Raw genomic sequence first — 24,332 nt, forward strand, 5'->3', positions numbered from 1 at the left:
TTGTCGGTTTCCCTCACGTGCTTTTTCTCACACCTACACCATGTGGCACGCAGCGATGACAATGACGGCGGCGGCAAAAATGTGCCTGGAGTGTCCATGTAATTGCTATTGCAATAAAAGTATGAGACACGATACGATTTGGCGTCTGACATGGCGTCAGACACAATTGCACCCACCAGACACAGTATGAGACGCCGAATCGTACCATGTGTCTCCTACTTCAGGGCAGCACATTCAGGGTGCGATCATTATGAGAGTAAAAGAAGAAAACAAACTCCTTTAGTAGAAAAGTGGGATGCTTTCATTGCGCAAGTGAATTCATTATGTGAGGAAATACAGTGTATCGAAATTTTGTTTTATTGAAATTTGATCTTTTATTCAAATAAGTGCAATTGTCGATCGATTTTCCTTACACAAAAATGGGCCACAGAATTTTACAAATTATCGGGCAATCGAAAAAAGCAAATTTGAATGAGAAAACAATTCATTTTGCTGAATTTGGGAGTTCACAACAAATTGTAAGGTTTCATGCCGCATCAACGATATCTTTCCATCAGCTGTACGAATTAAGCGAAGCCAGCCATATTTTCACATGCACTCCGTCCCTGCGGCTGGTAGCGTCGCCCGCACTGAGAGAGTGCTATCATGAAAAGCGCCGGCAGCGGAAAGCAAATGCTTTATCTGCCTCTTGCTCCAACGGGTTGCCGAAAGTCAAGCTTATGCAACCTTCAATACTAATCACGCATTAAGACAACTTACATGATGCCACGCCGTTTCGGCACACCCACCCTTTGCACATGCAGCAGATACTTTTAAAGCAGGGTGCGCGGCTGTGTATGTGCTCAGCCATGCTTAGAGCCATGCAAACACGGCCGAGATGCATGCCAAATCCCCCTCCCTGGCCCACCCCTCAAATGTGCTTAATCGCGTTACAGTGAGCTTGCTCCGCTCCCCCGCTTTCCCTTTGCTTGCACGGGAAGGTGGCACTCAAGAAGCCATCATCTTTCTTGTCTCATCCTTGCATGATTTCACTCGTACCTAAAGCACAAAGTGTGCAGGACGCGATAGGATCTTATTGCACTTGGACTTTATACAGAACATGATGCAGCTCCACTTTAGCGGTTGCTCTTGTCGTTTGTAATCTGTGTGTTTGCAAGCAGCCACTTGTAATTCAACCATTGGACCATCTGCATCCACGGAAGATTTATGCAACACATGAAGGCCAGTCATCAAAGAGAATATTCCTCCTCTCAGTTGAACCGTCATTCAGATTGGAGGCATGTAACAATGGAAACCTGAGCGAGCTTGAAGACATAGACAACCGATAACATGCTTCCTAATCCAAACAAATATATATAAACAATGTGTTTTGCTTTATTCACCCAGGGGATCTGGAAAACCAACTACATCTCAGGCGTATGATGCATGAAAATAGGGAAGGAAATGGCTATTCCGTAAATGTTTTCAAAACACACAATTAAGTTACAAAAATAAATGTGCTGCGCGTAACGAATAATGTTAGTGACCCACATTTTCCCTAAATGTCAAATTGCTGTCGTTATGAGGGCATTGGGGAAATTTTGTTAGCATTCAATATATCGCCTTGAGAAAGGAAAAAAACAAAGGTCTACCAATATTATTTAACCCCTAATTATGCCACACAGCTCATTTATTCCTGTACCTCATCCCATACTGCACATGATCCCCATTTCTTCGGAATATGAGCTCTGCATTTTGTTATATCTTGACACAGTGAAACAAGCACATAAGGTTTAAAAAGGAAAGCAAACTGCAAACGCAATCCATCTGACTGCGTGGCTCTGGCTAATCCAGACATAGTCATCCTCGAACGCAACTGCAATGCTGCGCTCGACGGCGGCTGTGCTTCTGTTCGGCACGCGACGCTGCCAACCGGCGCCTCCGCGGCCTCCACTGCGCATGGGGGCGTGGCGTCCAGAAGAATGCAACAGTGGCGCCATCTGGATTTTCAATAAAAAATTCCTCAGCGCGGAGCCCTCGTTGGACCCACTCTCCCAATCGAGTAGGAGAGTCCTAACATGACCATACGCGATGCTAGCGCTGATGCCTATGCTGCTGGGGCTGTACCCGTTGAATTGGGTTCCCTAGCGCATGGCTGCTGCTGCTGCGAATGATGATAGGTGTAGGCCTCAGGGATTCGGTACTGAAACTTCAACAGAACTTCATAATAACGAAGCATCTTGGTGATTACGGGATTAAATTACGGACATAATTCTGAAATATTCCGTAATCTGAAATTCGTAGTATTCAGTTTTTCATATTGAAACTATAGGCATTTTGGCGGGGTTTAAAAAAACAATTGTAAATCTGAAAAGTTTGGTAATGTGGTGTTCGTAGTAACGATATATTACTGTACAGTGAAACTTGTCATCTAGGGAGCGTTCTGCTGCAAAAATTTTTCAAATCAGCTCAATAATAGCAGAGATAGAACTATTTCAGTGCCGCGAACCTATGATTTCAGAAGGTGAGCTCCACTGCACAGTGAGACGCTCTCTCCACTCGCCCCGTCTAGCCTCTGCAAGCAGAATTCCTTCCCTGTGTTGTCTTATACCGAACCTCGAGGATTGCGTGATGCATACAACACGGGCCCCGCCTTGATTGTTTTTTTTCTTTCCTCGCCTTTTGTTTGTGTGTGTGTGTGTGTGTGTGTGTGTGTGTGTGTGTGTGTGTGTGTGTGTGTGGCGCCGCGCACGAGCTGTTGTGATTGTCTGGTACGGTGCAGCACACGATTTTGCGGGCTGTGCACAAAGACACATAACTAGCAGTATAATTCAGTGCTACACGAATGCTGAGGCAGAACAAGCGGATCGCAGAGCATGGTCACACGCTAGAACACGGTAGAAAATGGTGCAGTTTCGGTATCTGCGCACGTGACTGCACGACCGTGCGAACAAGCAGACGAAGCGGAAGTACATCTCTCTTGCTTCGGTGCAAAGTAAAACAAAAAACACGCAGACATTCTGTTTGTGTGCTTTATTATTTCTCTAAACATTAATTTGTCAATTCAAGCAACAGATCATGCGAATAACAGATGGTGCCTTGAATAATTCTCGAAGTTGCCTGTCACCACGAGCTACGTGGCACTGCGGACCCGAGTAAGTAGGCGTAGGGACGCCAGTACGTCACCGTCCGGCTTCTAGTGCAGTGGCCGTGAGGAGAAGGGAAAACGGCATTCGGATTGACATTTCAGACCTTTCCGTGGCGCGTAGCAATGTAATTCTTTGCAAACACGATTGTTGGCGCGCATTATATGCTCTGCACTTGTCAGCTCAAAATGGCCAGACCTGGTGAGGGGCCCTTTAAAGAAAACCATAGGTGGCTTGGGGTAAAGCCCACTTCCAGTCTTGTCTTTGGTTCCTCCCCAACTGCTGAAAAGTTTCTGCAAAATATTTCTTCTTTCCATTGATCATAGTTATTGTCGATTTGTTTTGCACATTTAGATAGAAAAGCAGGCTCTTGAGCAGTCTTTTAGTTTACATAAGAAATGCTCTTGCTAGTATTCATTAAGCCAATATTTAGTATGTTGGTGCTGCTGTGCTGCCTAGAAGCCCCTTTGAACATGGGCACTGCGTTGCAGCTCACATTGAACATGACTGTACAGCAATGGCTGCACATTTGAAAGAACACACCTTTTTGGAAGAAAGTGTCCCATATACTTGCATGGCAATGAGGGAGAGATGCGGAGGCAAAACACGCACAGTTAAAAGTGCTCCTGAAAAATTTGCCATATTTTCATCTGTATGTTGGGGAAAACATGGACATGCTATTTACAACAACATAGTAAGACAAAATGTGCTACAAAATGCTAAATTTATCTTATTTTTCTGCTTTTTTTTTCTACGTTTGGGTGAATGCGAAATTGTCGCACGTGGAAGCTATACTGATTCAGTATTTTTTTCCAAGAAAACAAATTCACTCTCAAATGCTACCAGAATAATTGGCGCAGTAACACACATGCAAGCCTCATAGCATTTGCTTTATACCCACAGAAAGTTGTTTAGGAGTATATCATTTTGTGGGAGTTGTTGCTACCTCGTGTGACTTCCAAAATAGTTTTTCTATTATGCCGTTGCCTCTCAGTTCCTGTTAAAACTAATTTTTCACTTTTCTTTATGGTGCCTACCATCGTAGCAGCTGGGAGCGTCTACACTTTGCCTTGTTTATGGTACCGACCTCTTTCTTTGTGCCCCATGACGCAAGCAGCATGCTTGTAAGCAACAATGATGACTTGAGCTTGCAGATCTGTGACACACACTAGCACACCATCTACGATGCCATCCGTGCTCCTGTTTTGTCTGCTAATTTGGCGGGAAACATGTGCATTGCTACACTGTCATGATACCTCATTGGACAGAAGTCCTCTATGCAGTATGATCTTGACATTATAATATGAAACACGTTAGACAGTTTTAGCCATACTTTGTGTATCCGCAAACTTCTTAACATTTGCAGTTTGCTAGGCAACTGGAGAGATGTGGGGCAAGAACAATGCTGGTAGTGACATCTGGTTATGCAGCATCTAACCGGAGAACATGCAAAACTAATACTGCAATTAACATCTTACCTGAGTGGCTGTTGTAAAGCATTGGTAGCAACATAATCATTAACATATCATACTATTGCGGTAATTTCCTTCGACAATAACACTGATACAACAAAAAAATTATTTGAATGCATTGTAGTTGTTACAAATCGTCACAAGATGGCACCACCAGCTTTGCTACTGCTGGCCGTGGCACTAGTAACCTGGTAATCCATAAACAAGAAGTAGTTTGCTGGATGCTTCGTGTGCGGTCAGGGCAAGACACACAATGCAAACAATGCTGAAACATCTTGAGAATGGTGAGACTAGCCAATGACGTTGCTAGTCACCGAAATCAGTCGTTGGAACTCATGACTTCACATTTTTTACAAATATGACTTATGCTGAGGATTACGTCAGTAGGTGTCGCACTCTCCGATTCGTCGCTCCCACAAACTTCAATATTAAGATATGCTCTAAGCTGCATTTGTTATTGATACTCTACAGATGATACCTATAAGCTCGAAGCATTGTAATCTATCAGTTATTTCAAGTTGGAATTTGTGTGAGTATTCCTTTAAAATAATTCCCTCTCTAACAGGTGTTATTGAAAAGTGGTGTTTTTGCGGGGTGCCATAGCCAGATGAAAATTTAACTATATTTGTTATGTTGACTATTTGATGCTCTTCATTTCACTGGCAAAGGAACTTCAGACTAGAGCCATGGTTTCTCTGGCTAAGGGTTAGCGGCTTAAATAGAACGAACAGAATTTCAGTGATGGATGTGCAGCCAAAGCTAAGAAAAGCAAAGTGAACTGCTTTTAGTGCTAGTTTTTGTTGCCTGCAGGGAGAAGGTGCAGCAGGGGGCTCGGCCAGCATCGCCGCAGTAATCCTGGAGGGTCTGGCCGCCAACACGAGCGTGTGCAGCCTTGCCATAGACAGCTGGTTCACTGTGCACGACAATGAGGAAACGTTCAAGCAGCTGCTGGCTGATTCCACGTCCCTGTGCGAGCTCAGCGTGCTGTGTGCTAGGCGCATCCATGACGCAAGCTCAGTCTTCCAGGCGATGGCCGGCAACTCCAGCATCACTGAACTTGTCCTTGAAGGCTTCCGCATGAGCCAGCCTGATGGAGAGTCCCTTGTCAAGTTGCTTGCTAGGAATAAGACCTTGAAAGGGGTCTGCTTCACTGACTGCACGTGGGACGTCTGGGAACGTAATGAGCAGGTAACTGTCGCACAAATCAGTCCCAGTCTTGCTGACATGGACATATTCATTGGGTCAAAACGTTCCATCTTGCACGAAGAGCCACTAGTGATGGTGATGACATCCTAAGAATTTTTTTTAATGTTTCAATCGTTCTGAGGCACCTTCCTTATTATATTTAAACTACAGTATATTTCCAATAATTCTACTACTGTTGATTCAATTTTTCGGTTAATTCGATCTCGAGTGAATGTCCCGGCCGGCATCTACACATTTCTGTGGGACCAAAATTTAGTTATTTCGATCCTTGAAGTGGCCTTCACTGGATAAATAAAGCTTGACCAGTCGGCGCGCATACACTTGATCCCTGTAGTGATTCCAATAATGACCTCTTTAGTGGCAGTGTCTGTCATGGCAGAGCTTAAGGACAGTGAATGGGTTGAATACATATCATTTCCCGTTGTAAATGCCTATTTCCAAACTGCCATAGGAAGGTTTTCAGGCAATAACCGTAGCTCACAATGTCTCATTACGGTATTTACCCGATTCTGAAGTGCTCCTTATCCAGAAAATTTGGCCATAAATTGTCTGCGCAGTGCACTCAGATGTGAAACCAAAACCGCCTTCGCTTCATAAGCTAAACTACTTCTACCACAGTGTTCCTATGCTGTGTAATTGACTGCAACAATTGAATGTGTGGCTACTGGGTGTCCGTGCCGAAATGAAAAAGAACACGAAAAAAAAAAAAAGAACTCAAGCTGCTGCACCCATCTGTGGGCTGCACATGCTGTGCGCATTTGCTGCATTGCCAGGGTTGCGTGCCTCTTGTGTCTCCGTTCCAGCCCTCTGGAACACGAGTCAACAGCGCCGGTAGCAGCCTTTGCCAGCACGCACGCGTTGGCGCTGTGGACTCATGCGTTGGAAAGATGGAAGAGGAACAGGAGAGAGGTGCACGAGGCTGGTAGTGTGATGGAGGTGTGGATGCGCTGCACACAAATGGATACGGTGGCTTTAATGTTTTACAGTGTAAGCTGTTATGGGCTCATTCTAATAGCCATTTTGGTTTGCGATGGTGTCTTCTGCCATCGGTGTCCGTCGCACTTATCGCCGGGAATGCAAAAAAAAAAAAAACCTAGTTCCTGCCAGGATAGAACCTTACCCGCTTGACGGGAGGGAGTCAGCTGCTCTGCCACTGAGCCACGCCAGTGATCACTAGTTTGTAGCAGAAAAATGCCCTGCACACGTGGCCTAACACACAAGGAGACATGCAATGTGAGGTGCGCACCACATAGCGTCTATACGTGCATGCTTCGCATTGCAGTTGCACGACGTAACACCAGGTGGCACGCCATGTAGCAGTTGCGCAGGTAGCGCGGTACAAGGTACATAAAGAAGTCTTGAGGAAGAAAAAGAAGATTAAGGAGATGTATAAAAAAAATCCTAGAATTTAACACATGTATGGCATACCTGGTTAAATCAAGCAGGCTAAGTAACTGTTCGTCACCACCCTGTTTCAAAGGAGATGCCAATAAAACATCATTATTATAATTATTAGCATCACATTGTGCCAGCTGTCATGCGATGTGAAATGCACGCTGCATAGCGTCGATACATTCACACTTCGCATTGTAGTTGCAAATTATGGCACCAGGTGGTACGCCATGTAGCAGTTTATCGGTAGCGGTTCAAGGTAGACAGGAAAGGTTTGAGGAAGCAAAAGAATATTAAGGTGATGCATGCAAAAATGCTAGAACAAAGAACATGTACAATATACCTTATTAAATCAAGCTGGCTAGCTGACTGTGTCAGCACCTCCTCTGAAAGGGGATGCCAATAAATAATGATCATCATCATTAACATCAAATTGTGCCACATGCCACAAATGTGAGAGGCGCGCTGCATAGCGTTGATGTATGCACACTTTGCATTGCTGTTGCGTATTACACCAGGTGGCATGACATGCAGCAGAGGTAGATAGAGAATGTTTGAGGAAGAAAAAGAAGATTAAGGAGACTTGTACAAAAATACTGGGTAGCAGTACAAGGTAGATAGAGCAGGTTTGAGGAAAGAAGGAAGATTAAGGAGACACATACAAAAGTGCTGGAATAAAAACATGTATAGCATACCTGAACAAATCAAGCCGGCTAGGTTACTCTTTGTCACCACCCTGTTTCAATGTGGATGCCAATAAGTAATCATCATCATCATCATTAGCATCGTATCGTGCCACTTGTCGCAACTTCACATGCATGCTGTGTAGTGTCAAGAAGTGCAAATTTTGCATTGCAGTTGTGTTTTATTCCACCATGTGCCCTGACATGTAGCAGTTGCTTGTAGCATGTATAGCTGGACCTGGCAACTCAAGCAGGCTAGGTAACTGTTTGTGATGGCCTCATGTCAAAGGGGATGCAAATAGATCGTCATCATCATCATCAACAGCATCATATCATACCATGGGTCAAAGGATTTGACATTTGCGCCGCATAGTCTCAATACCTGTGTTTACTCTTCGGTGCACATTATAGCTCCTTTTTGCAAGGTACGAACCCTCAAGTGCGAGCTGCCAAAAATGGCGCTCCTATGGAGGTGCTCCTTCAGCTTACACTGTGACTGTGGTGTGCGTACTGCGCAGGCTGCGACTTTTTTTTCTCTTTTCTAGGATATTGTGTTCCTTTTCCTTTTGGTGCAGGTACCCAGTAGCGGCACATTTAATTGTAATAATCAATTACGTGGCATGGGGATATCGTAGTACGCAGTTTATTTTACCATAAAATATGTGCACATGTTCATGGTGCCACGGCTGCTCCTTGTTACATCAAGTAGTATGGTTAAAACCAGTAATGTTATAAGTGGGTTGGACAGTGCTATTTTCTGCCTAATTTAAATGTTTGTATGTCTGTCCTCTCTGATTTTTCTGTGTAAACCATTTATAACAATTATCGGTTATAACAATGGAATTTTCTTGGCACTTTAATATCGTTACGAGTGGATTAGACTGTATTATCAAGTCGGCACTCGAAATTCTGTGATGAAATTTATGGACACTCCTGAAATACTGAGGACAAATTGTAACCCTCGGACCATAGACCTAGGGTTACCTTATGCAAGTCAAGGGCTCTTGCATTGTTGTGTCAGGATAACCAGTCATTTAGTTTTCCGAGCTGCTGCTGTGATTACAACGTGAAACCTCAATGAGCATTGGATTTGGAAAACTGGCATCTCAGTTCTGCCTGTACTAGTCTGTTCAGCATGAGCTTAGAGGTTGACAAAGAAAATTGAAATGAAGCCAAGGTCTGCAGAACAAGTGATTGAACTAAGGTGACATGCATAACATTAAAGGAGTACTGACACAAAAATTCGAAGTCGAGTTAACGTGCGAAGTCGATTTATGTGGGCACACACACATACCTGCCAACCCTCCCAATTCGCCTGGGAGACTCCCGATTTTCTACTGAACTTTCCGATCGTACGATCACTGTCTTATATCTCTCGAAAAGTTGTCTCTGTTCGCGCAATAATGGTTTTTGCGAAACCGGCACCGCCAAATCTGCAGCCACATCGTAATCGTCAGCATCACCAACAACGGCTGAACTAGCGCTATCGGTATCATCGACTAAGCAGCCGACTACGGTGCCTAGTAAGCCGACCAAAGCCAGTGCCAATGTAGCTCTTGCATTTCATGCATGCCTTCCTCCATGGTGCATTGTTACTTCTGTTTGTGTGTATGATTAGTGTTGGCTAGGCCGTGTGTGCAGTGCACCACATTAAGTTAGAAACCTTGTGTGCTTGATGCCATGGCACTGTCTAAGCCCAAGAAAAGGTATTTGGAGAAGTTTTTGCGATCTTGCACTTCTCAATTTCTGTGCTTTTTGGCATCAAGAAATGGAGAACATTTTGCATATTGTACAATGTGTGGATGCGACGTCGGCGTGCCTCACGGTGGCAAAGGTGACTTCAAACTGCACGTTTCTACGGCGAAGCATCAAAGCTCTGTTCGCACCGCTGAGCAGCAAGACAACATAGTGAACTTTCTCCGGAACAACTGCGACGACAGTGTCATACATGTGGAGTGCCTGCTTACGGGATTCCTCGCCGAACACAACCTACCCCTTAGTGTCAGCGACCACGTTAGGCCTTTTCTACGGAAAATGTTTCCAAAATGCGACGAGGCGAAGCGTCATGGATGTGGACGCAACTCTGAAGCGCAACTCTGGAGAATGCGGAGCTGGCCAACTTGAATTTTATTTCACAGGCATCGCTTTCGAGTCTTCATTTCTTTATTCAGTTTCCCTCAGCTGCTGCCCCGAGATTCCAATGAATCTCCTGATGACGCTTTAGATGCTCTCGAAGCTGAGTTTGCCACTCTACAGGCATACAGTCTTTCAGAGGACATTCTGAATGAAGAAAGGTGGGATGTGCAGTGGTCTATGGTTGGAAAAATGAAAAAAAACTGATGGAAAACGTGTTTCACCGAGTTGCTAAGGGGATGCTGGATTTACTCGTCATACCGCATAGCTACGCAGTGTGTGAGAGTATCTTTTAGCATGGCGCCAAAAACTAGGACTGAATTCTGCTCATCGACGTGCTATACAAGCCTCCAACACCTGTTGCCAGTGGAGGGCCGTCAGTCTGGACCATGTTTTGAGCAAAGCTACTACGACAAATTTTTGAAGTGAGCAAAGTCTGCTACTGCAAGGTCCCTGCAAAAGGACTCGCCGAACACTGCATGAAAGTTTAAACGCCTCCCCCCCTTTCCACCGGAAGTTGAAACATTAAATGCAACGCTACCCCCCCCCCCTCCATTGGCATGAATAAAAGGTCTCCCGATTTTTGATCTCGCCAGGTTGGCAGGTATGCACACACATCGTCTGCAATATGTAAATGACGAATATAGTTTAGAACATATTTAAAATCAATGTTAAAGTGCACATGCGCACAGCCAACTGCAGAACGTAGCACCTCGCAACATCGACAAAGGAAGGAATGTAAACAAGCGAGAAAACACTGCGTCATGAGTTTGCGCTGCCGTCGGGGCGGGCCCTGCGAGCAAGTTTCTTGCCACTACGATAGCCCCGATGTTCTTATTTTCGCCGCTGGCGGCAGTGCGGAAAATCAGCTAACATTTGTTTCCTACACGAAATAACTCGGAGTAAAGTGACCTCAAAAGTGTGCATGTCATAAAACGTTGCACGAAATACTAAATCATTGGCATGATTTTGACACGTAAGCGGTCAGCTCTGCCGCCGCAGCAATCGTCTCTGCAAAGCGGCTCGCCTGGCTCATGTGTTCTCATCGCTACCAACGGCGTCGGGAAAATTAATTGTATTGTTACTTATAAGCGACATAAATGTGCAGACATTGTGTTGACGAATATAGGTGCTTTATTACGAGCTGCGGACGGATCGGATGTGCCGTCGGCCTCGGATCCGACGGCCAACGAGCTAGGCCTATGCCATTTCCTAGCGATAGCCAGCTCGTCTGGCTTGCTCGTTCGCTACCGTCGGCGTCGATGAGTGGCAGAAGTAGTCCGAGTTTGTGCGCGCCGCTGGACGCTTAGAATGGATCCCGTTGAAGAGCAGCCAGCTTTGCTCATTTCGAGCGTGCCTGGTATAAACAAAACCCGCCGAGCTTAGAGTAGTTCGATGATCTTCCACCAAGACTACGTACTCCCAAGACTGATGCTGTGCCGACTTTTACCCGCCTTGTATCCTGCTCCGGAATATGCTTCATTCCCAAAGCGCTCACAACGAATGGTTTGTACTACTTGTAGCAGTGCGTACGCATATTGATAGCTGTTGCTGGCCGCACTTTCCGAGTCGCTGCTTTGCGGTGGATCCAATCAGAAATGGTTGGCCACGTCTAATATGGTGGAAACTTCCACCTGCAGGAAATAGTCGCGGCTGGAGGACGAAAACGAGTACGATGATGACGGCGAGGGCATCGCAAAGCATGTGCAGACGTAGCAGACGAACTAGCAACACGAAGCTCATGCGCCGGCGTGCGTACGTCACAGTTTTGTACGATCATGTGCCCAGCTGTGTTTACATTCCTTTGGCCATCTCGTTGCTCTCTGAAACCGAAACTTGGACTGATCGCTACAAACAAGACTCCAAATGGAGCAAATGATGCTTCGTGTCGTGATTGCTGGGTCATTAGCTACTTATTGCAGCGGAAAAACCAAGATGGGAAATTTTTGTGTCAGTACTCTTTTAAGATTTAGGCAGCAAACATGGGTAGCTGATATTCCGGTAGAGTTGGGAAGGTCACATAATCACATAATGCATAGGGCATATAGCTTCTAGTTTTGTGCATAGTAACACATTGGGTGCCAAGGGGAGGGAAGCGCAGGTAAGGACTGCGGCAAATTAGGTGTTATGAAACTAGGTAATTTGTGGGTGAAGGTGGAGTCTGCTGGTGAAGGGCAGGGGTGGTTGGTCATAGCTGGGAGTGGGCTTCATCCTGCTGTGGACATAACATAGGCTGATGATGATGATCTCAATTGCTGGCCACATGGCAGCAGCATCTGACACAGCTGTCAGACCCAAAGAATTGTTCAGTGCTACATCAGGATAACTTCATTTATCCAGGGAGAAAAGGTGCGCATGTCGTGGCATGTGGATGCCCTGGTCGACGCTCTCAAACGCACCAGGTCACTGCGTTGCTTGGACGTCGACTGCAACCTGACACTGCGCGAGGTCCGCCTGCTGCTAGAAGCAGCTGGCGACTGCGCGTCACTCAAGGAGCTGCACATTGCTTCGCTGCGCCTCACCAACCTGGAGCCGTACTGCCAGGCTCTTGAAGAGACGGGCATGTCCCACAAGGTGAAGGTCAGGAGGTGAGCACAAGTTGCTGCTGACCTCAATCTCTTACCTGCGATAAGTGGCTTGGCTCCGAGTGCACGATGTCTTCGGCACAAAAAAAAATTGTCATTGAATCTGCTATGCATTATGAAACAAGGAACCAACGAACCTACTTGTCCTTGTTAACATTGCCTTGTTAAAGGAGTACTGACAGAAAGGTTCTCTCCCATTTTTATTTCTTTGTGGTATACCTGATTGCACTGTTTAGCCTCTATGCCCTGAGAATGCAACAAATAATTATGTTCAATACTTATGCCAGATGCAGTGCACCTCCAAGCATAAAAGAAAAGACTGTTCACCTCACCGAAACATGATGTGGCAGTGTTGTGGTACCCGGCAGCACTGATGCGTTCAAACGTACTGCGATTGCTTCCAAAAGCCGAGTCCTTTCAGTGCTCAATGGGACGAGAGTGGGTTCTCCTGCATTTCCTTGGGAAGTGCACGATTGGATGGGCCAGCCTGGCAGCTCTTGCTAACGCGGTCACTGCATGACCTTCGACCTCTACACTGGGCTGACTGATGTCCTTTTGAGTAGTTTGTGGTACCATGTGTCCACTGCTCCAATTTTCAGTGACATGAATGGTCTCCTTTTTTTACACTTTCCTGTCCGCGTCTATTCCATCGATAGTGGGCTATCGATGACTGCAGATTTGGATTTTGCCACTTTCCGAGTGCTTTTCGACAGCTAGTGCCATTTACAGCGTAGACCGCTTATAACAGAACTCACCGGAGTCGTGGATATCCGCGCCATAAGTGGTACTGCACTGCAGTCGACAACCGATAATTCGAACTCCACAGGGAACGTTAATGAGTGTAAACTATCGAATGTCCAAAAAAAAGACAAATGTATCTAAATAAGATTACTTTATTTACGTTTTAAGGCCCCAGTGCAAAGAATAAGAGGCCACCTAAGCATTCTTGGACCAGTACCCCAGCAAAATCTATCCATCAAGTATAAAGTGTAATGCCTTGTATCTACATAAAAATGCATAATTTGCAAAGTTAACATATTGAATTATTATAATGTGTAAACGCAGATGATTTGCACCTTTATAAGCGATAAGGAACAATTGGAACAAAAAAAAAAAAAAACTGAGAGACATGATCAGGGCGAACACCCATATGATGACATTCATGCATACCTATAGGCATATAGGGCTCCATAGAAAATGCATAGGGAAGTCTATAGTAGGGGTGGGTCACCTTAAATATACAAGTGGGCCAAATTGAAATTTGGGGGAGAGCCAGCTTAATATTTGGGGAAGGGCCAGCTTGATATTTAGGGTTGGGTCAACTTAACATTTGGGGTTGGGCCAACTTAAATTTGGGGGGGGAGGTGTTTACACATAGTTAGACAACTGCAGTGGAGTTTCTGCATAATGTTTTACGAGGTAACTGTACAACAGGCATCTAGACTCTGAACAACTAGTTGAATCGTTAATTCAGGAAATGTTGCATGGGAAAAGCAAGAATGTCACGCCCTGAAGTGCACCGCAAAGAACATAGTAAAAAAAAAGAAAAGAATTGAAATGGACCTAGCAGCCGTGAAAAAATCAGCGGAACAAGCTGAGCAGGAGGCAAGAAAAACAGTTCTGAGAAAATGACTTTCAATGTTGTAGCTTAGATTTCAAGTTATCAAAATGCACGAGGACTGTACTCTGCAATCCTCAGACTTGTGCACGGACACTGTGCGTGGACTGCACTCCAGGCGATGCAAGCAGCTGCAAGCGCCCACCTGCCCGGTCCGCCCGGAGTAGAATGCGCCTGAACCTTGCGCGCGACAGGAGACGGTGCACTTCTCCGCTTTTCTCTGTTGCATGTGCCAGATTGACCAGTGATTGCCGGCTCACTCACGCACGCTTTCCATCGCACGTACAGCATGTGGCGCGCAGTCGCGGTCTTGTCGCCCTTCGGTTTTATGCGGAACCTCATGGTGACGGTGAAGGCTTAAATGCACCTGGAGTGTCCGTATAATTGCTGTCGCAATAAAAACAAGTTCGTCTTTTCAGTCAGCTTGTGGATGGATTAGATCGAGACGCAAAGGTACGGGTTGCGAACGCAACGCTGTAAACTGAGCAATTTAGGATAATTGTTTTCAATTGTGAATTTTACTGTTATTGGAGTGTAATGCGTAGGTCAAGCTTAAGCAACAAAAAGCTTGAAAAAAGCTGCCATTGCAATAGAGTAAATACGGTAATGTTTGGATCAGTTACCATATTACCATATTGCCGCGTTTCGATGGAGGTGAAGTGCGAAAGCGCCCATGTACTTAAATTTTGGCGCACATTAAAGAAACCGGGCTGGTCTAAATTATTGCGGAGTCCCTCACTATGGCGTGTCTCATCATGAGATCATGGTTTTGACACTTAAAACCCCATAATTTAATTTGATCTTTTTTAAATATTGTGAGCATGGCTAAATGACGTCCTTCATCCCCCACGATAATTTGCATTTTAATTTTTCTTAGCACCTTCACATCCGACTCACACTTTGGGTGTGAACGAATTAAGGTAATCAAGCAAAAAAAAAAAGATGAAGCTCCAACCTGCCCTATAGGTCAAAATATCACATGCAATAAATATAAGTAAAGAAGTAATATGTAAATGATTGAAATAAATGCCCGACATCGTTGCGCGATGCGCTTAATGGCGGAGTCCAAGACGCCGATGTATGAAATGCTGAGCCGCAGGTCCTAGAATTGCTTGCACGATGTGTTTGGAAGTAAACTTGGAAGCGAAGTCCAAAGATACTATGCATGAAGTACTTGTTCGCGAAGTTTGCGTCACTGATGCTCTTCATGATTAGCCATGTTTCTGAGACATCGAGTAACTTAGGGGTCGGCCGCACTCCTGCAGAGTCTACATTGCGCATGTTTCGACACTTGTTCAGATAGCAGTGGTCGAGGCACAGAGAGCAGACGATGTGCCTACAGAGCGAGTGCTGGACCAAGGGTGAACCGCAGTGGAGTCCTGTGGCAGTTGCAGACAATCGAAGACTCCAGAATGACCGTTTCTGTATGGAGGGTATCACCGAAGCAGCAGACTTGAAGATGGATAAATGCACTTTCCGGCGAAACCGAGATGGCGGCGCTCGTTTGTGCCATTCAGGAGATATTGTGGCTTGAAAAACACTGTGCTTTTGTGATTTCGTCAAACTGTTTTGCCACTTTGGCTGATCTAACAAATTTTTAGAACATTTCTACATAGTTTTTCGGAGGTTTCGGGGCCCCTAGAGAGTCAGAGAAATCGGGACGTTGACTGTAAAACTGACCAAGAGGAAGCTTCAAAAGGTCCATGGGACGAACGCGCGGTGGAAGGAGGACGAGAATAGAAAGGACTGTCGCATTGAGGATTGATTGGGAAAGGAACTGTGCTGCCTTTTTTTAAAGGATCTTGAGCTCAAAAAGCAGTGTTGGTTGATGCTGAAATGCAGGTGACCCTCATCCAAACCAAAATAAACTCCTTAAAGCAGTGAAATGCAACACTGAGGCATTGTGCGCGGGCTGAGAGTATGTCAGGACAGTTGAGGTTGACTTTCCAGCTGCTGAGAGAGAATCCTAGTTGTGACAAGGCCCCATAATGATGAGCTTGCTATCATATGATAGAAATAGCTCATTTTCGAAAATATTTGCTTGTGTGTGCATCTCCTTTTTATTTGTATTTGAGAATGTTTGACTTGATTTGCTGTGGGTGTTACTTTTTTTTTCAAAGATATATTTGCTGTGTATTTTACTAACCCTTCCCTTCAGTTTTCTATTTTGAATAAAATAAACACTACTGCTTACTATTCCGACTGGAATAAATAGATTTATAAATAATATTTTTATATGCTTACTAAAGAGTGACAGCAGTGGGCAACATGGTGTTAGCCTGTCTTGACATGAAACGAAGTTCTGTGTCACTCAGGGAATTTTTCAAAGGCACTCATGGAAAACCTGGAAAACTCAGGGAATTTGAAAATGTCAACTTGGTAGACGCCCTGAATTATCTTTTTATTACGACAAGTTGAGTACAAGCAAATAAAATAAGGAGTGCCTTCGTCATCGGTCTATTTCTTGAATGTCCCTGGTGAGTTGTAAATTGTGTCCTGCATTTACCGCTATTTTTCGATTACTAAAACTTTTGCAATAATATTGGTGCATTAAGTTTCCTTGAGCATTAATCAATCACTTCAGCTTGACTAAATATTTGCCTTTAGTGACCCTTTAAAAGGGGGAGACGCGGCTTTTGCATTTTGAAAAATGCCAAAAAAGAGGATTTTTTGAAAATCACATATTTGGAATCAAATATCTTAATGGAAAACCAAGTAGAAGTGCTCTAAAAAATTTGTTGCATCAGCCATGGTGATCAGGAGCTTTGTGGAAATCGCGAGAAAATGGCGTTTTCCAAGCCGCTTTATCTGCAGAATGGCACAACTAAGTGCTGCTATCTTGGTCTCGTCAGAAAGCGCATTTCTCCAGTTTCAAATTTTCAGCCTCGGCCATCTCCTCCACACAAAAGTTTGTTTCACAGGGTGCGATTTTTACGCTCCGGAAATACTTTGGAAATATTGGAAATCGCAGTCGCAGTGCCGACTCCCCCCCCTCCCCTTTTGACTGCGACGAACTAGCATGCGAAGCGAGAAGAAAAATTATTCCTTCGTGGTTGTACCACGAAGGAATAAGAATGAAAGCTTGTACCGCAGATTCTATTCTGCCATTTCTATGCATTCGTTGACACACTGCATAGCAAATGAAATGCATTTTCACGTTTGCTTCATATGCTGTAGATCTGGTACTTACTATCCACCTTTGTGAGTTGCCAATACTATGAGGTGTTCATTCCCCACAAGACAAAATGTCCTTTTCGGGCCACCACAACTTTTTTAATTGTTTAGTAGCATACAAAATTTGTGCGTACGGAGGAGTTTAAATAATTGCAAACTCAGCAAGGGCAAATGATGATACATCAAGGTACCCGAATCTTCAACATTACGCTGAACGTGCGGCTGTTTAGTTGCATTCTTTTCCTGTCAGTTTCCCTGTCACGCGTAAAATTCCCAGTGCATCTTGAGAGGTTATCTTACCTCACATGCTTATTAAATCTGACGTGCCAAAGGTGCAGTCAATTCTAATGAATTTTCTACAATAGCATATTTAACCCTTTCGCTGTCACTGACGTACCGGTACGTCATCGCGCTTCCCCCCCACGGTGTCACTGACGTACCGGTACGTTCTCTATCGTGCGTTCAAAATTTCGCGCCTGAGCGCAAAAACAGGCGCTCCTGGATTGACCACGCCATCTGTTGACTCTTTCTACAAGTTCGTATATTCGCTCCGACCTGTGTTAACCCATGTATTGAAGAGTACGGTGCGACTGCCACTCCCCACTTTCTCTTTGCTGAGTGGCGCGGTGGCTCCGCGTTCGCTGGATCATGCGTCGCGCGCGTGTGGTTATGGGTTCAAGGGTTGTTCTGTAATCTCCGCTGGTTTGAAGGTTTTTATTTTTCTTCTGTTGGTGTGCCTGCTACGGCGCGTCAAATTCAGGCGCACGTGCCGTTGCCTCTCCAAAAAGGGTGACTCGATTGCTGCTTTCGCTCTCTCGCCGCACCCTCGCTTCCGACTTGCAGCAGTAAACGTAAAGCCCTTCGAACTTTGTTTAGCCTTTTTTCATCTCCCTCTGTCTTCTTGATCACGCAACGTCCCATTTCTCTCCGTTGCGCGGGCGACTGAAAGCGCATCCTCCCTGCGCGCGGTTACTTTCGGATGGCTCGGCGCGCGGGACGTTCGTCTGCTCATGGGAGCGGTGGCTGAATTCCGATTCAGAATACGAGCCGAGCTCGGATTCGGACTCGGACAAAGTCGCTTGAGACGAAGAGGGTTCCGCATCGTCAGATTCGGATGTTGAACAGATTTTATAGTCAGGCTGATGATGATGATGATGTTTACTAACAACAGCTGCAGAACACTGAAATGTGCATATTGCATTGACTATGGTATTTGTATGCCAATCATAATAAAAAATAAATTGCTATGTTCATTCCCTGTTATGCTCGTTCCCTGAAACCAAGCCGACACTGGGGGTGCGTCACGGCCAGAAACGTCCGACAGCGAAAGGGTTAACTCCATAGTTTGAATAAACAGCGCCGTCACTTTATTTTCGAATGCTTTGTGCATGTTAAGTTGTATCTTCGCTCTGATGGATAATTTCTTTTTTCTTTTTCCTGCCCAGAAACCAATAAATCTTGAATGTATTGTGGACTTTGCATCCTTGCTGCACAAGCGTTAACCATTGGTTTGAATGGTAATTAACTGTACAGTTACATAACATTATTGGCTTGCTGTAGCAGCCGTGACAACAGTCTCCTGCAGTGTCATGTAAAACTCGTGCAACAATACAAAAAGCAGGCAAACAGCCTGTTCTTATGTAAATGAAACAGTAGAAGACGACGTTCACTATGTATTCAATTCGGTGATATTCCTACTTCTTAGAAATTGCTCTTACTTTTATGGGGCAGCAACTAGTAATTGTAATAAATTACATTTCTGAACTAAGTAATTGTAATCGGTAACTTTTTTTTCTGTAACTTTACATGTCTGGTCAGTATTGGCGTTTGCAGCACGGCAAAGCGTGGCCTTCGAAATTAGCTTATATTAGCCCAATAGTGCATCCGAGAGGCGTAGATGAAGGCGAATACATTTTCTTATTTTTCTTGACGTGAACGGAGTAACAATGCCGTATAGTATACGTAACGATTGCAACTGTAAAATCGATGTTGCTGCAAAATTTGAGCAAGAACAGAGCAGTCTCAAGTGCAAAATGTTTTTTTGCGTGCACAACACACATTCCCATGTTTCCCTAGCTGTCGCAATCACCGCTTGCACCTCTGGCAGTATACCGTGAAATCTCGTTTGCGCAGCTGCACTTCGTCGGCCCAGTACCTAGCGCCAATGGTGATCGGTGCAGGAAAGGCACCTCCAGCTGTCGGACAGCTTCGGCTCAACTGCGTGGACAACAAATCCCTGCACGACGCGTGCTGGGCCCTGGCCAACGACTCGAGCCAGCACGTCACCTCTCTGCAGCTGCACAACACGACGCTGTGCGTGGAACCCGAGGCGGCGCAAGAGCTGGGCTCCTACCTGGCCTCGACCAAGTGCCTGCAAGAGCTGGACCTGAAGCTCCCCAAGTTGTCTCACTGGTCACACATGGTTGCTGCTGGCCTTGCTCAGAACAACAGCATCCGGAAACTGAAGCTCAAAGGTGCTGGGCCACATCCCTAGGGGGGCCACGTAGGGGTTGGTCATTTTTTGGCGGCTTCGAGGAAAGCGCTTTGCTTCTCAAAGTTATGGCTAATAGGGGCTTTAGGAGCAAATGTTGAAGGCAAGCCAAGGAAATTACTAAGCATTCTTTAAAATAGTGTAGTTTATACCCTTCAGCCCTAAATACACAAAACGTGCAATGATTTGATGTAAGTGTGTCAAGCTTGTAGACGTGAAATTTACTAATAACCATGAAACATGTGTCTTAGTGACACAGAAAGTAAGTTCTAACTGCAAAAGTGTAATTTTGGCTTACTTGCAGATGCTGGAAAGTAGCAATTTGATGCAGCTTTTGCATTCTGTCACGTGAGCCATTATAATGGGCTTGGCATGTGCTCTGACAAAACTCTGGACTGCATAAAAGCTTGTGATTGCATGAGATGGCATCGGAAGGAACCCATGTTCTGTGGCCGTGTCTTCGCCCACCGTTGAAGGGAAGTCGTGAGCACTCCTGTCGAGAGCTCTGTCCCTGAACAGGCCCACGAATTTTAGCCACAGTCGTACCAAGGACTGCATCAACTGGAGCACCACCATGGCCCAAGCTTGAGTGCTGCTGTACCTACCATATTTACTTGAATCTAACGCGCACTTTTTTTCCAATAATATGGGTCCAAAAATTATGTGCGCTTTAGAATTGAGTACGACCTTAAATCTGCGTTACCATATCGCCATTCTAAAATCACCGCCTCATATGCACTTCGAGCCTAGCTGCCATAGCTTCCTCCATGTGCTGTAGTAGGCCTTCCCGTTTTCTGCGTTTGCTCTGTTGGCATGGAAGTGCCGACTGCGAAGACACGCCGAGTTCAACGTATGCGGAGACGGATGTAAATCGGTGTGTATCACCGGTGTTAGGAGTTCCTGAAACTTGTGTGCGGGACTGGTACAAACAGGAGAGTCTTTCTACTTCAGCAGCTGCTGTGTATTGGTGTATTGTGCAACCTATATTGAAAGCGATCTGTGATGGAGATGAGAGTCTATGCATCTAGGTGCACCATGCTGTGTTCTAGTCGTGAGTTCACGTTGAAGCGAGCGGCCGCACAAAGGTCGATTCGCTCGCTCCTGCTTATGCACTCCAGCATTTTGATAAAAGAGTTTCCGTGGTCATTGAGTGAGACATGTTTATGTTAGCTTTTGCGCGCGTGACACCATGCTTATTAATCTAGTTAGTAAGCAAATGTTTAAAAGTTTATACGGCCGATAAAACTACTATCCTTACTTTTCGTAGACCTGTCTGCAAATTTGCTCACACAATTGAGGTTTCACTTTTCAGGCAGAACTGCAAACTTCTTAATTTATGGCAACTTTAGTGCATTGGAAGTAAATCTTTCTTTCCAAATGAGAGAATGTTGCATTTCTGTGTGAAAGAATGAGCTGCGGGGTACTGTAAAGGACTTTTTTTTCTTTAGGTCATGTCAAATGGGTGCACCTTACAATCGAGGACGTTTCTTTTTTTCTTTTTTTTTCCTTTTTGGTCACGGAAAACGGGTGTGTTACAAGCAAGGGCGCGTTAGAATTGAGTAAGTACGGTAAGTGTCTTAAGTGTTGCTGGGCTCCTTCCTTCTCTCTTCTGTCATTGCACCAATTTCTTTGTACAGTTAAACCTGGATGTAATGTAATATTTATTAAATACAGGTTTTCGTTACATGTAATTTTACATGAAAACTGGGAAGTATCATGCAAAAAAAAAAAAGCCAGAATGAGATGAATTTCACTTAATGTGAGCTCACCTCTGAAACATTTATTCAGGAGAAAAGACTGCGTCATTTCAGCTTGTTTCTTCTGCATGATTGATCACATCAAGCGGCGCTCCAATGAAGCTAAATCATGCAATGCGGCTTCATCATCCTGCACGCCAACGGAACGACACAAGACGCCCAATGTGTCCATCACCTATCTTGCGGCAGGTACGGCAAACAGCAGATCTGCCTCTCATGCACATTCCTCGTCACCGCGATCTTGCATGATTTCAACAAGTACCACATCTGACATTATTTCAGTGCGTAAAGCACCATTGTCAGCATACAAAAATATGCCAAGTTCAACATCATCGGGCGCCTCGCCATTCGCACGTAGTGCGTCCCATGCTTCGGTGACATCAGGTGGGTTCTTCAGTCTCCTCTTCGTCGTCACAGATTCCCGCTTGAACTACCTTTATTTGGGCCTTGGCGAAGCAATTTGAAAGCATCTAGGTTCCAACTTCCTGCCACCACACAGCAAGTATCTCGATCGCTTGATATACAGTAGAACCTTGTTCATATGTGTTGGAAAAAAAACTTGAGAAATAAAATGTAATAACCAGGAAAACGTACCATGCGAACTAACTAAAAACATTTGACAGACTCGGCTGTTCAAATCTACGTAATGCGAAGCATCGTACGGATCACTACGGCAGGAGACGCCGACGTGCGTCGAGCTGGTGGTGCTCTGGCAGCCAGAGGTGCATTTTGTTGTTGTTTTCCTATTGTGTGGTGTTTTAAGAGGCCGACGGGAAACCAAAATGAAATCGAGCTGGTGGGCGACAACAGATGCTGCCAAAGCGAAACGTGATGCTGACATTGCGCCGCCTGCAGCATGGAACGGCAGTGCGTTTGGATTATCGCCTACTAAAAGCATGCCGTATGCTACCTATGGCACAACGCACTACGCACTGTGAAACAGATAAGTGAAGACGCTTCTTGCAATATGCAATAAGATGTGAGACGTACGGCTATGAACTATTCTTGATCGCATGTGCCTTGTTCACATGGGATCTAGTGGCAAGAAAATGTATACGATCGCAGTCTGCAGCCGGGAACGGTGTTGTGTTTCGGTTGCCGCCTATTAAAAGCATGTGCTATGCTTCCGACGGCACCATGTGCTATGAGACAGATAGGTGAAGATGCGTGCTGCAGTAGGATTGGCAGTGATAGCTGTGAATGCCGTGTGTGACGTCCCCGGAGTTTTGCCGATACCGAAATGAGAAACTGGGTGCGCGCTGGCACTTTCACGTAAGATGGAAGGGCAGGTATTGCGGTGAAGCTGCTATATAGTGTTATCAATCGCGCGCGCGCCTCACGCATTTTCTTGTTTACATGGGATCTAGTGGCCGGAAAATGTATCATACGATCACAGTTTGGCGACTTACTGAACATCGGTGCCAAAAGGTTGTGTGTTCCGGGAATGTATGAACTCGTAAAAAATGAGTACAGCTCTATTGAGTAATTCTTTGTGTTCTTGACTGCAAACGTTGGTGCTAGGAAAACCTATGTAATGGAAATGTATCAACGAGGTTCTACTGTATGTTTATCTTCGTCTACCGTTCAAAACGGATGTTGAGAAGGATCTTATCTATCACACGACAGTGGTAGCAGCATATGCAGCTGTTGATGATTTCTTTGTCCAATGGCTGTATCAGGGATGTGCAATTGGGAGAAAAATATATCAACTCGAGGTTTGACAGCTGAAGCTTGACAGCAGGTCGTCGATGTGGTGTGTGGAGCAGAGCAGCAAGCAGATGTGGCAGCCTTGTCGCTTGATGTTTTCACTGAACTCTTTTTACCAGTCAGAAAAAATCGCCTGCAACATCCATGCTTTAGAATTGACAACATATTTAACTGGCATTCACTTCTTTCCCTTGAAGCATCTGAGCTGGGCACTTTTCTTGATAACGGGTTCATTTTTCACTGCCATCGCTGTTGGCGCAAAGCAAAACTCCTGCGAAGTTTGCTTTGCTCGCCACCGCGGCAGTCTTCTGCTTTAAGCGCCAGTGTGCAATTTGGCAACATCTGATAAAACAGCGCCGTCTCATCAGTGTTGTAGCTATCAGCCACCTCGTAGCGGCTGAAAATGCCAGGCAGCTTCTTGGCAACCCACAATGCAGAAGCATCGCTGTTGGCAGAGGCAGAGTCGCTGCTAATGATTTTCCTGATGGCTCCGTTTGGGCTCTTAAATCCTTGCAACCAGCCGTTGCTAGCTCTGAAGTCGTGGCCCAGTATGCATACAAAATTCTTCACTTTCTGCTGCAGGATTGTGCCACTTATGGGCATGTTTTGTGCTCGTGTGTCCAAAAACCATGTAAACGCCTTTGTCCACATCGGCGTAAGTCAATAACTTCATCTTGTTTTCTGCTAACTTGTATCCGACTCCACTGCACTGCGAATGCTTTCTTTCGCATTTAGGATAGTTGACAGGGTGCTGGCTGAGTTGTTGAACCGGGCAGCGATATCCTTCGTGCCCTTGGCAACTGCATTCGCAATTGAAAGCTCCTCAAAAGAGATAACTTTGCACTTCTTGCCAAACTCATTTCCGAAGCAAAAAAACACTGTGAGAAATTTGCGATACACTGCTGAAGGTAAAACTAGCATCGATTCAGCTCTCGCATTCGCACACATGCCACTGTGCCACGCCAACATGCATAAGCCTAAAGAAAACT

At 45.2% G+C, this 24,332-nt stretch overlaps 1 protein-coding gene across 2 annotated transcripts in view; it reads left to right on the forward strand.

The window, feature by feature from the left end:
- The window catches only part of LOC126537821 (uncharacterized), an 82,616-nt gene that overhangs the window by 48,058 nt on the left and 10,226 nt on the right, over positions 1-24,332 (forward strand). For both annotated transcript variants that reach the window (XM_055074458.2, XM_050184904.3), the window contains 3 exons: positions 5,408-5,785; positions 12,352-12,599; positions 19,522-19,862. In XM_055074458.2, coding sequence (XP_054930433.1) covers positions 5,408-5,785; positions 12,352-12,599; positions 19,522-19,862 — 967 coding nt within the window. The remainder of the gene's footprint in view (positions 1-5,407; positions 5,786-12,351; positions 12,600-19,521; positions 19,863-24,332) is intronic.

This window comes from Dermacentor andersoni, chromosome 4, assembly GCF_023375885.2.
Source record: "Dermacentor andersoni chromosome 4, qqDerAnde1_hic_scaffold, whole genome shotgun sequence".
Taxonomy (NCBI): domain Eukaryota; kingdom Metazoa; phylum Arthropoda; class Arachnida; order Ixodida; family Ixodidae; genus Dermacentor; species Dermacentor andersoni.